This window comes from Triticum dicoccoides, chromosome 1B, assembly GCF_002162155.2.
Source record: "Triticum dicoccoides isolate Atlit2015 ecotype Zavitan chromosome 1B, WEW_v2.0, whole genome shotgun sequence".
Taxonomy (NCBI): Eukaryota; Viridiplantae; Streptophyta; class Magnoliopsida; order Poales; family Poaceae; genus Triticum; species Triticum dicoccoides.
The window spans coordinates 650,921,534-650,935,819 of NC_041381.1; the positions used below are offsets into that span (position 1 = coordinate 650,921,534).

General features: G+C 45.5%; 1 protein-coding gene and 1 pseudogene across 3 annotated transcripts; both read right to left on the reverse strand.

The window, feature by feature from the left end:
• Window positions 1-1,148: 1,148 nt before the first annotated feature.
• Window positions 1,149-5,941, reverse strand: LOC119349393. Of its 3 annotated transcripts, none has more exons than XM_037617420.1 (4): window positions 5,637-5,941; window positions 2,575-3,785; window positions 2,367-2,392; window positions 1,149-1,973 (listed from the first exon to the last, which is right to left on the reverse strand). In XM_037617420.1, the coding sequence occupies exons 2-4, from the start codon at window positions 3,707-3,709 to the stop codon at window positions 1,332-1,334; spliced, it is 1,803 nt and encodes a 600-aa protein (XP_037473317.1). In that variant the 5' UTR covers window positions 3,710-3,785; window positions 5,637-5,941; the 3' UTR covers window positions 1,149-1,331. The 3 variants fall into 3 exon arrangements, with proteins under 3 accessions (XP_037473317.1, XP_037473320.1, XP_037473318.1); XM_037617423.1 differs by having other exon boundaries at window positions 2,695-3,785; window positions 5,637-5,939; XM_037617421.1 differs by lacking the exon at window positions 5,637-5,941 and adding an exon at window positions 4,877-5,557.
• Window positions 5,942-11,884: 5,943 nt separating this feature from the next.
• Window positions 11,885-14,286, reverse strand: part of LOC119350793 — a 4,712-nt pseudogene continuing 2,310 nt past the window's right edge.

Consider the following 14,286-nt stretch of genomic DNA (forward strand, 5'->3'; position numbering starts at 1 on the left):
CCTTGAGTTGTTACTTCTATTTACTACTAGGCCACCTCCTATTTTGAGTCTGATTTTGACTATCGATTTGACCAACAAAATATGAGTTACATGCACTAAAAACTCTACCATTCACACCTTCTTTTTTTCTCAAATGTGAACCCAGTATCGTACTTTTTGTAGCATATAACTCATATTTTATTGGTCAATTCCATGATCAAAGATAAACACATAAGACGAGGTGAACTTGAATGAAGAAAAATTGAGGGAGTAGTACCCAATTTGCGGACGCGGAGGAATTGATCCCGGGCACCAGTGATCCCGGATGAACAGTAAAATCCGAAAAAATAGTAAAAAAATTCAAAAAAATCTGAAATTTGTTGTCAAGAAACTTTGATGTTTTTTCTACATGCGTGCCAATTTTCGTGATGAAATGACATTTGGGGAGGTGTCAGCAAAAAAAACAAAATCATGCTCCAAAAAAACTGTTTTTGGAAGCATTTTGGAGCATAGATTTTGTTTTTTTTGCCGAGACCTGCATGAGTGTCATTTTGTCATGAAAATTTGCACGCATGTGAAAAATATATCAATGTTTGTTGCCAAAAAAATTCAGATTTTTTTGATCTTTTTAAATATTTTTTTCGTTTGTACTGTAGCAAAGGGTGCCTGTGAGCCCGAAACTGCTATTGTGAGCTCGAGCTCACAGGCACCCTTTGCTACAGTACAAACGAAAAAAATATTTAAAAAGATCAAAAAAATCTGAATTTTTTTGGCAACAAACATTGATATATTTTTCACATGCGTGCAAATTTTCATGACAAAATGACATTCATGCAGGTCTCGGCAAAAAAAACAAAATCGATGCTCCAAAATGCTTCCAAAAACAGTTTTTTTGGAGCATGATTTTGTTTTTTTTGCTGACACCTCCCCAAATGTCATTTCATCACGAAAATTGGCACGCATGTAGAAAAAACATCAAAGTTTCTTGACAACAAATTTCAGATTTTTTTGAATTTTTTTACTATTTTTTCGGATTTTACTGTTCATCCGGGATCACTGGTGCCCGGGATCAATTCCTCCGCATCCCCAATTTGCCTTCTACTAACCGTTCTCCCTTAAGGAAACAACAACAGATGGTTATGATGATTGATGAGTTACAGCTGACAAGATTTACACATATATACACTTTATTATTTACTCCCTCCGTTCCTAAATATTTGTCTTTCTAGATATTTCAAATGGACTACTACATACGGATGTATATCTTTAGAACAAACCACAGAACATATATAACGGCAAACTTGTCACCTTACACCACACAAAACAGGAGAACTGAACTGCTAGCCAGACATTCAGGCTCCGTCCTCTGCCTTCCACATAACCCAAGGCCCCTTCCTCTCACGATCAAATGGCCGGATCTTTCTCATCATCCGCCCCATCATCGCCATCGCCTTGATGCTCGAGAAATGGCCTCCAAATTCCCTGGCCGCGACCTCAGGCTTCGCTGTTGTTCTCCTTTCGTCTGGTTCTCCAAGCGAAACAGGGGCGCCGCCACCCTGGCACAACCTCCCTATCCAGCAGCGAACACACCTTGCCTCAACAGGGTCGACAATGTCGGTGCCGGACATTCCACCTGCTCCTCTGACCGGACGGCAGTCTCCCGTTCTGGGCCTCTTGGAACGGTGAACATGAGGGTTTGCGGTGTCATGGAGCAGGCGCTTGAGCCATTTTTCGCTTGGATCGGCACCCGCTGGCGATCGGATTGTGTCGGTGGGGACTTGATTTCTTGTCCCGCTTTCAAACGGCAGGGGATCCAAGTCCATGGTTTCTGTTCCGGGGCTGCTGGGTTCTTGCTTGCTGGAAGTGGTTGCTTTGGATGAAACGTATTGATTGGCATTGGCATTATGAAATATGTTTGCTTTGTTGTATCTTGGTGATCCTTCTATAGATAGAGTTGCCAGCTGCTCATTTGCTTTTTCTGCGCAGATGTTGTCCTGCAGCACATTTGTTCATAATGCAAAAATCAGTATCAATAAAAGGAAAAGCTTCCCAGTGTGAATCAACTGATAAAGGTCCAAAACTACAGAGTAGTATACGGCTTTAAGGAATTGCCATATTGAATCGTACGAAGTAATGCGTAAGCGAGCATACAAGGTGCAAGATCAGCCAATCCAAGCAAGTACACTTATACTCGAGGCAGAAAGATGTGTTAATTCTCAGAAGCAAAGTTGAGGATGCAGAAAATTTGCATGGAAGATAATAGTCTTATGAGTTTTTATATAAACAATAGTAGTATAACAACAGGTCCAAGCAAAAACTGTTGAGCGCGATTCATTTTTATGCCCAAGGCAGGCCATGAGTGTGATATGCAAGTGCAGCACTGATACCTTTTGCATCGACGATGAAGCCATGCCTGCAAAATTCCAGAACAAAAAAAGTGAGCAGTACTGTTTGACCGATACTTCATTTTTATAATATTATATCAACAAACACATTATGACAGAAAAATGACAAGATGCAAGTTTCTTTTTCTAATGATTGTTACTAAAGAAATTCTCTAAGCAAATATTGTATTAACTGGGGATAATCCCTCACCTGCTGAGGATTTTGACACATACTGTGCATCTCCATGCATCGTTTTAGTTTTACATGAGAGTTGATTCTGGGCTCCAAATAAAGGACTACAAGAAGACAGAGAATCTACTGGGTACGTACTTTGTGGTTTGGAAGGGATTGTCAGCATTTCAAATAAACAGGCATCGTTTTGTTTAACAGAATCTGTAAATTTGTCACTGTTTTCTGAAAGGTTGAACTGCTTTTCGTCACATCTGCCGAGCGGCTCCTGATTTGGGTTTGCAAAATAGTGACCTGTACCCTGCTCATCCATTCCACAATCTGATGATGAGTTATTGTCAACTTTTAGTTTCTTCCCTGCATGATCAGAAATGAGACAGGTAGGGTCTTCTAGGAGATGTTTGATGCCCCCTGAAGGTTTGCAATGGTCCATGACCATGTCAGTCATTCGAGGAAACTGCAGCCCATATTCCTGATGTGAGCATGCCATCAAGTTGGATGGACCCACGTTTAGCTTCGGAATTTGTTGTGGCACAAAGAGATCATCAAACACAGAACCGGACGCATACTTCCGCTTTGGGCTGAGTATAGTTTCAACTTTCTGATTGACTGACAACATAGGAATCTGGTTCCAATGTGAATCAGGGTTCTCGTCTGAGCTCACAAGTTTCTGAAAATCCAATGGTAGATCTGAAAGCCTGCAAACGGAAAGTGTTTTTGATACTACTGTCTTGGCATAGAAATTTTCATCTTTCTGCATCTGGATCTTACAGCTTTGAAAATGCCCATCTCGCCATTCAGTTTTGGTCTGTTCAGCTTCTTGCCAAGCATCATGCGCCACACCCCACATGTTAGGGTCTAGTCGCGGCACATTCTTCATTGAAATTCCTTCATGGTTTCTTCCCGACATTAGCCTTTCGGCCACGGTGGATTTCCTAAGCTCAAAAGGTGAAGTTTCAGAATCTTTTGCGCAAGTGCTATTGTTGGCATCCTCCAAAGGACTACAGCTCTTGCCATATGGACTGCTACTTGCTCTGGTCCAGTGTGCCATCCACTTGGTAAGTTGCTGGCAAGATGACTCTCCAGGATTTCCTTTGCCCAAAACAACTTGGAAGTCTTCTTTCTCATTGAATCTATTTGTGGCACAGTCTGACATGATTGAGTTACTGGGTGTAAAACTCGAGTAGCCTTTCTTCACAAGTTTACAGAATTACAGTACTAGTTGCAAAAGTCTGAAAGAAAAGGTAAATATGAGTTTACACAACGAAATCCTAAGTAATTCCTGACAAAATAATGCAAATCAAGGGATCATAGTACAATTGTAATTATGTTAGTTCCATATCTGAAAAATTGGGTGTCAGAAACATTCTGACCAGAGTAAGTGTGACAGGAACATCAACAGTTTCGTTGAATACATGTAATGAACCCTTATAAAAAGGGAAATATATCTGAAAAGTTAACAAAAATGAGTTTCTTCTACAGATGAGGATGATTTGGAGGATTTTTTTGGATGCTCTATTAAAACTTTAAAATCTCATAGAAAAAAGAAATACACTAGAATTTTTGCAAAAGAACAAAAACATCCATCAATCAAATTGGTGAACCTTAACTAGGACTAATCCATGATCGCTGGGTATTACATGTGACGTGACTGAACTCAGATAAGAAATGATCCCAATAGATGAGTTTACACATTGAAATCTAAGTCCTTGCAGAAGAATGATACACACATCAGTAACAAATAAACATAAATGAAGGGATCAAAGTACAATTGCTATTATGTTAGTTTCGATATCTGAAAAATAGAGCGTAAAAAAACATTCTGAACAGAGAAGGTGTGACAAGAACAGCACCAGTTTGGTTGAATACACACAACGAACCCATCTAAACGGGAAAGATATATGAAAAGTTAACGGAAATTAATTTCTTTAGCCGACAGAATGGTTTGAAGGAACCTATTATTGTTTTCTCTGATGCTGTATTAAAAATTTAAAACTTAAAATCTCTTCACTGTCATAAATAAAAAAAAAACTAAAAATCTCTTGGAAGAAAGGGGAAGCACACTAGAAACAGTTTCAAAGCAAGAAAAAGAAAAATCTAGCACTCAATTTGGTGAACCCTGACTAGGACCAATCCATGACCATCGGATATTATAATTGACATGACTGAACCCAAAGGATAAAGAAAGGGTCCCAAAATATTATATCAAGTCAAGTTAGCATATACTTTAAGCCGTTACCAGTAAAGAAGAGCAATTCAACCAGAACCCCGTACTACAAGCTCAAAAGGGCGATTTAAATTGGCAAAAGTACTGTCAGCTTACCAAGTGACAAATGAAGTTCCTATATTAAAACACCCTGGAGCAAGAGGAAGTCCAGAAAACCACAGAAGGCAGCCCACCAAGAAGCCATCCATGGAACGTTCCTTGTGATGTGAAGGAGGAATGTTCTCTCTGGTACGTACCAGCCCGCTAGATATGATCGTCGAGCACTTGTATACTACTTGCTTGCCAAAGTCCAAAAGGCGGCATGGTTCGGGGAATTGGGTCCAAAAAGGGCACGAAAGGAAAGTTTGTCCGGACACTGAACTGATAAATTTGTCCTGATTGTTCGTATGCAGAGAACAACAGTATGGGTGGATGGTGTGGCAGAAACATTTCAGGGTCAATAGTTATGTATAGAAACAATGGTTTTTTACTTGGATAGGTACTATGGTGAATTCGTGATTGGTGAAGTTGAAATATCTGTGATGAGGGTTGAAGGACCGTATGTAGTTGAGTCAGTCGGCCAACGTCAGTTGAAGGACCGTAGTTCAGTTAGGCATAGACACATCCGGGTTTACCTCACGATTTATTACAGCGTGATGCGCGGTGAGTGTGCCTAGGCATGAAAGGGAATTCCTCCATGGTTTCAGATGCGAGCTGCTGAAAGTGACGACACAAATCTAGCAGATCTAGCAGCCGAACCGGCTTTGAAGTTTGAACAGAACAGAGGGTACATACAATCTTCAGAAAGCATGGCAGAGCAGAGCATCCTCCCCAGCCCCAGGACTAGAAATTTTGGGAGCAAGCAGACAGCACTCACCCACGCAATCGGCGCGACGGCGAGGACGGGACGGCGATGAGCCGACGACCAAGGGGCCCGGCGACGGCGAGCACTCTCCCTCCTCCTCCTCCTCCTGGGCTCCAACTCCTCGCACGCACGCACGGTGAATGAAACCCACCCTCGCGGGCGGGGCCAGCTGTCCGATTGGGGGAAGAGATGGGCGAGGCGTGGAGGGGGCACCTGGCTGGCGAAGCATTAGTCAACACGTTCCGGGGAGCACAGCGCGGCACAGTGTGCGAGTGTAGGAGGGGAGGGGAGGGAAGGCGGCTCGCGGCGGAGGAGCACATGGCATGGCGTGGCGTGGCGCTGCACATCTCTCACGATCGAGACATATGATAATCGCGACAATGGCGTCGTCCCTGCAGATCGATGGATCTCTCTCTCCTACCCAGCGCTGTTCCTGGCTTCTTATCCGTGACCCAACACGGCGGCCGCTGTACCGCCGTGCACGCACGTGTTTTTTCTTATATATCTTACTTAAAACAAAACAAAATGAAACGTCACACAATTTGACACCATTGCAAATAAGCACTGTCAAATTTAAAATTGGAAATTCATGCTGTGGAAATTGTAGAAGCGTCTCAACTCCCGTAACATGGGAGCCCGCGTGGTATATATTGATTGAGGCGAGGCCGGCTCTCGCAGAGGCATACAAGATTAGGTTGTTCAACAACCAGAGAGATACATGGAGAGATAGAGGAGAATATAAAGATAAAAGATAACCATGCTAACAACTAGAGAATATATCTCCTAACTACTCCAAAGCCTTGGCCACCAAGCAATGCCGTGACACATGTATGTTGCCGTGACATATGTATGTTTAACACTCCCCCATAATCACAACTATAACAAGTTGAGATTACGTTTAAACTCTTCAAAACCTTTGGACGGCAATGCCTTTGTGAACCCATCTGCAAGCTGATTTTTGGAAGGTATAAATCTGATCTCAAGCTGTTTATTGGCAACACGTTCTCTTACAAAATGGAAGTCTATTTCAATGTGCTTTGTCCTGGCATGAAAGACTGGATTAGCAGATAAATATGTAGCACCAAGATTGTCACACCACAAACAAGGAGGCTGAGTCTGAGTCACTCCAAGTTCTCTGAGCATAGACTGAACCCAAATGATTTCTGCCATTGCATTTGCTAATGCTTTATACTCTGCTTCTGTACTTGACCTGGAAACAGTAGCTTGTTTTCTTGCACACCATAATATCAAGTTAGGTCCATAAAAGATAGCAAAACCACCTGTTGACCTTCTGTCATCTAAACAACCAGCCCAGTCTGCATCTGAGAAGGCACTGACACGTGTGGAAGATGACTTGCTGAATGTAAGACCCAAGTGTATAGTGCTTCTTATGTACCTGAGAATTCGTTTTGCAGCTGTCCAGTGAGTTGTGGTAGGTGCGTGAAGATACTGACACACCTTATTGACTGCAAAAGAGATGTCAGGTCGAGTAAGAGTCAAATACTGAAGTCCACCAACTAGACTCCTGTAACCCGTAATATCCTCTTGGTGCAGAGGTTGTCCTTCTGTCAAGGATAAAGGTTCTGAACTAGACAAAGGTGTTGGTGAAGATTTACAATTCTGCATGCCAATTCTACTTAGCAGTTCAGTAGCATACTTTGCCTGAGATAGATGAATACCATTACTGTGTTTCTTGACCTCAATGCCCAAGAAGAAATGCAGGTCTCCCAAGTCCTTGAGTGCAAACTCAGAGCCTAGATCCTTAAGTAATGCTGTCACAGCTCCATCAGAAGAGCTAGTGACAATTATGTCATCAACAATATATTAAAACAAATATGGATGTTTTGTGCTTGTTATAAATGAACAAGGAGGTGTCAGATTTTGATGGAACAAAGCCAAGTGACTGAAGTTTCATGCTTAACCGTGAATACCATGCTCTGGGTGCCTGCTTCAACCCATACAAGGCCTTATCAAGCTTGCAGACATAGGATGGTGCATCTTTATCTTCAAACCCAGGAGGCTGTTTCATGTACACTTCCTCTTCCAGAACACCATGAAGAAACGCGTTCTGGACATCTAGCTGCCTCAGACTCCATCCCCTGGACACAGCTATTGATAACACAAGACGGATTGTTGCAGCTTTAACAATAGGACTAAACGTGTCCTCATAATCTATTTCATACCTTTGCTTGAAGCCCTTTGCTACAAGTCTTGCCTTGTATCTGTCTATGGTACCGTCAGACTTCTTCTTGATTCGATAGACCCACTTACAATCAATTAGATTTCTGCCTGGTCGAGGGGGCACTAGGTGCCATGTTTTATTTTTACGCAACGCCGTGATTTCATCTTCCATGGCCGCCTTCCACCTAGGATCACCAAGTGCTGTCATTAAACTGTTAGGTTCACCAGTTGTGCAGGACATACCAATTTTGGAGAAATTTTTGTAATTTAAACGAGTAGTAATTCCCTTCTGTAGCCTAGTGCGCGGCGCCACAGGAGAGCCTCAGGGGATCCACCAGCCGCATCAGCCTCAGGTGCTGGCGACTCAGATCCTGAGGAGGATTATGTCGCGCCTGTGGGCGACCGCCTCGGAGGTGAAGCAGCGGGCCTGGTCGAATCTGGTGCAGTGGCGGGCCCTGGCGAAGCCGACGCGGGCCAACCATGTGAGGTGGGCTCAGGCGCGCGGATATCTGTCCGCCACGCGTCGTCAGGCGGTTGGCGTGGAGCGACGCCGTCGTTGTCCTGATCACGCGCCCGCTCGAGGCGCTCGGGCCCCGAGGCGCGACCAGGTGCTGTGCGCCCGGATCCCGGAGAGGATATTGGGTCCAGCCGTAGGGATCCCGAGGCGGATCCTCCTCGATTTGCGTCCGTGTCGCCAGTCAGGGGCACATAAAATCACGTCTGTTTGAACTGCAATTTTCCTCTTCATCTGAATTTAAATCTGCAGCAGTAATCTCAGGCATAATATGATGATTAGAGGCAAGTTGGTCAGTACTATTATTCTCTCCCCCATGATCAACGCCGGTCAAGGTGGAGGGCAAAAGAAGAATTTCTTTGCGAAGCAAAGCGCCGGCATTTGGGTGGAGTTTGGCAAAAGGAAACACCGTTTCATCAAAGACAACATCTCGGGAGATATACACACGTCCCGTGGCTACATCAAGACACTTAACACCTTTATGTTGTGCACTGTAGCCTATGAAGACACATTGTGTTGATCGAAACATAAGTTTCCTATTATTATAGGGACGAAGGTTAGGCCAACATGCGCAACCAAACACACGAAGATGGGAGTACTCGGGTTTGATATGAAGTAGACGTTCAGTGGGTGTCTCAAAATTAATGACACGACTAGGTAAAATATTTATGAGGTGCACCGCGGTGAGGAACGCCTCATCCCAGAATTTGAGCGGCATGGATGCTCCGGCAAGGAGGGAAAGACCAACCTCAACAATGTGTCTATGCTTGCGCTCCGCTGAACCATTTTGTTGGTGAGCGTGAGGGCAAGAAACATGATGAGAAATCCCTATCCGTTGGAAAAAGGAGTTAAGTTTCTCGTATTCCCCTCCCCAATCTGATTGCATGGCAAGTATTTTGCAATCAAATTGCCGTTCGACAAGAGCTTGAAAGTTGAGAAAGACTTGGAAAACATCGGAGCGTTTCTTAAGGAGGTATATCCAAGTATACTTGCTAAAGTCATCGATGAAACTCACGTAATAGGTGTGCCGACCAACAGAGGAAGGGGCCGGTCCCCATACATCAGAAAATACAAGCTGCAAGGGTTTTGTTGAAACACTATTGGAAATAGGATATGGCAACTGGTGGCTTTTTGCTCTTTGGCAAGAATCACAAATAGTTTCATGATCATGCTCGTCAACAAATGCGAGCTTATTTTTGCTAAGAATTTGATAAACAACGGAAAAAGATGGGTGGCCTAAACGATTATGCCATCGTTCTGAGGACACCTTGAAAGCTCCATATGCTTGCTTATTGAACTTGGAAATTGTGGGGATCAACGGATAGAGACCTTGCACACATCTACCGCGATAAAGCACCCTCCTCGTGACCTGATCCTTGATCAAAAAGAAGAAGGGATGAAACTCTATGAAGACACCATTGTCAAGAGTAATACGATGAACTGACAGAAGATTTTTTGATGCATTAGGAATATGCAGAACATCATCTACACGAATATCACGATGTGGGGTTTGAATAATAGACTTGCCAACATGACTTATCATCATACCTGGACCATTTTCAGCAGTGTGGACTTGATCTTGGCCTTGGTACTTCTCGTGCATGGTCATCTTCTCAAGCTCAGAGGTAATATTCTCATTTGAGCCAGAGTCAAGATACCAGTTGGAGTCAACTCCGTATGAGGCATCTGCCGCAGCTGCAACACGCCTCCTTCTGGAATTGTCCTCTGGATAGCGCCACTTGCATTCTTTCGCAATATGGTTAGTTTTCTTGGCATTTGTTTTCATACTCCTCGTACCCCATGAAGCGAGCGCCTTGATTGTTGTTGTAGTAGTGGCTAGGGGGGCCGTTGTTGTTGTAGTAGCCCCCGCCGCCGCCGCCACGATGGCCACCGCCTTGGCCACCGCTGTTGCCATGGTTGTTGTAGGCGCCGCCACCGCCATGGTTGTAGGCGCCGCCACCGCCATGGTTGTAGGCGCCGCCACCGGTGCCAGGATAGCCGCTGCTAGGGTTTTGGCCACCACCGCCAGGATAGCCCCCGCCGCGGCCGCCGTTCTTCTGGTTTCGGTAGCCGCCTTTGCCACCGCCCGAGCGACCTCTGGAGGCTGCGTTGGCCGATGACTTGAAGCCACCGGCGCTGTTGAACATCTCAACGCGCTGATCGAAGTTGGCTACCATAGAGAAGAGCGCATCGACGGTGATGGGCTCGGTGCGGACGTCGAGTGCAGAGATGATCGGTTGATACTCCATGTCAAGCCCGACGATGATGAAGGAGATGAGCTCTCCCTCCCCGAGCGGCTTGCCCGCCGCCGCAAGCTCGTCAGCGAGGGCACGCATCTGCCCGAAGTAGGTGGAGGCGGATTGAGATCCTTTCTGGGCGTTGGTGAGGGCAGATCTGATGTTGTTCACGCGGGACAAAGAAACTGCAGAGAACATATTTGCTAATGCCATCCAGATCGCATGAGATGATTCAAGCGAAGCCACTTGAACCAGCACCTCCTTGGACAGATTACGAAGGAGATATGCCACGATTTGCTGATCTCGAACTAACCAGGGATTATGGGCAGGATTGGGAACTACCTGCTCCTTACCATCTTTGTCTTTGCTAGTGATTGTTTTGGGAGGCTCCTCTATGGTTTGATCTATGTAGCCAAACAAGCCAGCGCCCAGTATCTGGGATCGCGCCTGGCTCGCCAGAGAACGTAGTTCGTCCGGCTGAGAGGTTCTGATGTGTTGTAGTTGAGGCCAGAGGAGGTGATTGCGGTGGAGGAGGACATGGCTGCGGCGTGATGGATTGAAGATGGAGAGGATGGAGAAAGATGAGCTAGATGCTATGGAAGAGGCCTGCTCTATATACCATGTGAAAATTGTAGAAGCGTCTCAACTCCCGTAACATGGGAGCCCGCGTGGTATATATTGATTGAGGCGAGGCCGGCTCTCGCAGAGGCATACAAGATTAGGTTGTTCAACAACCAGAGAGATACATGGAGAGATAGAGGAGAATATAAAGATAAAAGATAACCATGCTAACAACTAGAGAATATATCTCCTAACTACTCCAAAGCCGTGGCCACCAAGCAATGCCGTGACACATGTATGTTGCCGTGACATATGTATGTTTAACACATGCGGTTCATATATGTATACATAAGGTGAAGCTTATATACACGGTAAAACATCGAGACACGACACTTAGACATTTTTTTTACATAGTTTAACTAGCTAACGAAGGCGAGACTCTTTAGACATTGGTCGGCGGCGCGGCGGCGGTGGCGTGGTCCCTGAAGATGCCGGCTTCGCTTCGACGTGGGCGGCAACGGACACGTTGCGCTCCTCCTCCGCCATGTTTGCTTCGGTGGGGACGGTGAACATGGTGTGTTCCTCCTTCGCTGCGTCGGCTTCGGCGTGGGCGGCGACCACATCGTGCTCCTCCTCCGGCGCTTTGGCTTCGACGCAGGCGGCGGCCATATGGCGCTCCTTCTTCGCTGCTCTCGGTTTGGCTTTGGTCCGGGAGGCGGCCGCATCGCGCTCCTCCTTCACTGCTCTGTCTTTGTCATGGGTGGTGGCTAATATGCGTTGTTCCTCTGCTGCCTCGGCTTCAGCACGAGCGGCGGTGGCTTTGGCGCGTGTCGCGGCCACAACTCGTTCCTTATCCGCTGCTTCGGTTTTGGCATGGGTGGTGAACATGGAGCGCGCCGCCTCCACTGCTTTGGCTTCAGCGCGGGTGACAGCCATAACCCGTTCCTTCTCCGCTGCTTCGGCTTTGGCACGGGTGGCGGCCACAGCGCGCGCCCCTCCTCCACTGCTTTGGTTTCAGCGCGGGCGGCGGCCATTGCTCGTTCTTTCTCCGCTGCTTCGGCTTTGGCACGGGTGGCGGCCATGGCCCGTGCCTCTTGCACTGCTTTGGCTTCAGCGCGGGTGACGGCCACAACTCGTTCCTTCTCCGCTGCTTCGGCTTTGGCACGGGTGGCGGCCACACCACGCCTTTCCTCCACTGCTTTGGCTTCAGCGCGGGCGGCGGCCATAGCTCGTTCCTTCTCCACTGCTTTGGCTTTGGCACGGGTGGCGGCCACCACGTGCGACCACTCCTAGCAAGCAAAATGAAACGGTAGGAATTGTATATATTTAGGCATGAGCACAGTGTGAACTACTAAGATGGAATGGAAGACAACTAGAGATTAAGAAAACAAAGATTAACCATATGTATTGGAAAAGAGCAACGATCAACAATATGTATTACCTGCATATTGATGTTTGTCTCCATGCTGTACGGTTTACTTGAGTAAAATAGATGCCATCTCTTTTCAATCCCTTCATCATCTGCATAAGCCTCGACATGCTGGATATGACGAAACTTATCCCACTCGGGGCCACACTTTCCCAAAGCCATGGAAGCGAGCACCTCTGGACTGCAGTCCAGCAACAAATGACTTGGTTGTATAGTCCGTAGGCACATCGGGAGTTGTTTCTTGTTGTAGTTAACTATTAGCACGAACCTCCTCCCATCCCCACTCCTCCCATTCTAGCATTCCACTTAAAATCAGTGTGTGTAGTTTCGGAAAGCCAACCATCGCCTGAGATGAATGATGGTGACGTTGACTTCGGGGTTGCAAGAATTCATTACCAACACGCTTGATTGCCGGAGCGCGATTGACCTGTAAAAAATCCAAACATGGGAGACGACACAATCCATCTGGGAGTTGGGTGCAGCAAGATAGGTCTGTCATCCATAGAGTCCTCAAATTCTCAAGTGGTACTATTGTTGTCCACATCATCCATCCTGGGAGTTGGCGCCCAAAATATCCTTTAATGTCAAGATACTCTAGGCAAGGTAGAGGGCATATCACATCAAACACCACCTCAATTTTCTGTTGTTCCTCATTAGAGATTCCGGCTTTGAGCAACCCATCATCTCCTAGTCTACTGCTGCATTCCAAGGTAAGTGCAGTAAGATATTTTTTTACACATACTCTAGCCTTTGCAATGGATGAGGCCTCTAATACATTCTCTAGACCCTTTATTCCAAGCTCCTTAAGCTGAGAAAGAGGTCCCAACTCTTCCAAACTACACCAATCACCATCCATATATGTTGGAAATCCAAATAGTACCCACAAATTTGTTAGAGCACGGAAACCCCTAGGAATACTGTTTACATGGGTGTCATTAGTTGAAAGATACCTCAATCCTCGTAGCTTAACAATGCTATCAGGAAGTTTTACAATGCCTCCACAACCTTCAAGGTTAATGTGTTGGAGGAATTTCAACTCATGGATGTTCTCTGGCAGTCTAGATATATCTGTACAACTTCTTAGTGACAAATACCTCAAGTGCTTCAGCTGACACACAGATTCAAGCAAAGCTGCAAAATTTGCGGATTCTATAAATAGAGTTCGTAGGCTTGAGAAAGTAACCAAAGAATCACCAGGCTGCATTTTGAAGTTCCCAGATAACATTAGTAGTCTCAATAATTTATGCCCTGTTAAATCTCTCCATTCAAATTCATCTGATTCAGCTCCTTTGGTTTCTATGGACAACCTAAGAAAACTATGTGATCTAAGTTTGTTTTTAGCAGTAGCTCCACTCTGAGCTACCAACGCTTCATCTCTAGCCACAAAATGAGCAAATGAGCGAATGACATCATGCATATTTCCAATAAGCTGGCCAGGATAGTTTGTATCTGGCTCAATAAGGTTCCTTAATATTAGCTCATTGTAGTACTTTTTTCCTTCAAGTTCTAGAATACCCGAGCCTCCATTAACCAACCCTTCACCAATCCACATGGACACTACTTCATTGACACTTAGTATTGTCTTTTTAGGCTTAAGGGAGAAGTGCAGAAAGCATTCTTGTAAGCAAGGGGACAAATCATCATAGCTAAGATGTATTGCGTAGTTTAGCTCCTCTGGAATTTGAGATACTGACCATATATCATCATTCAAGATGTCTTCCCAATCACGTCGTGTTTTCT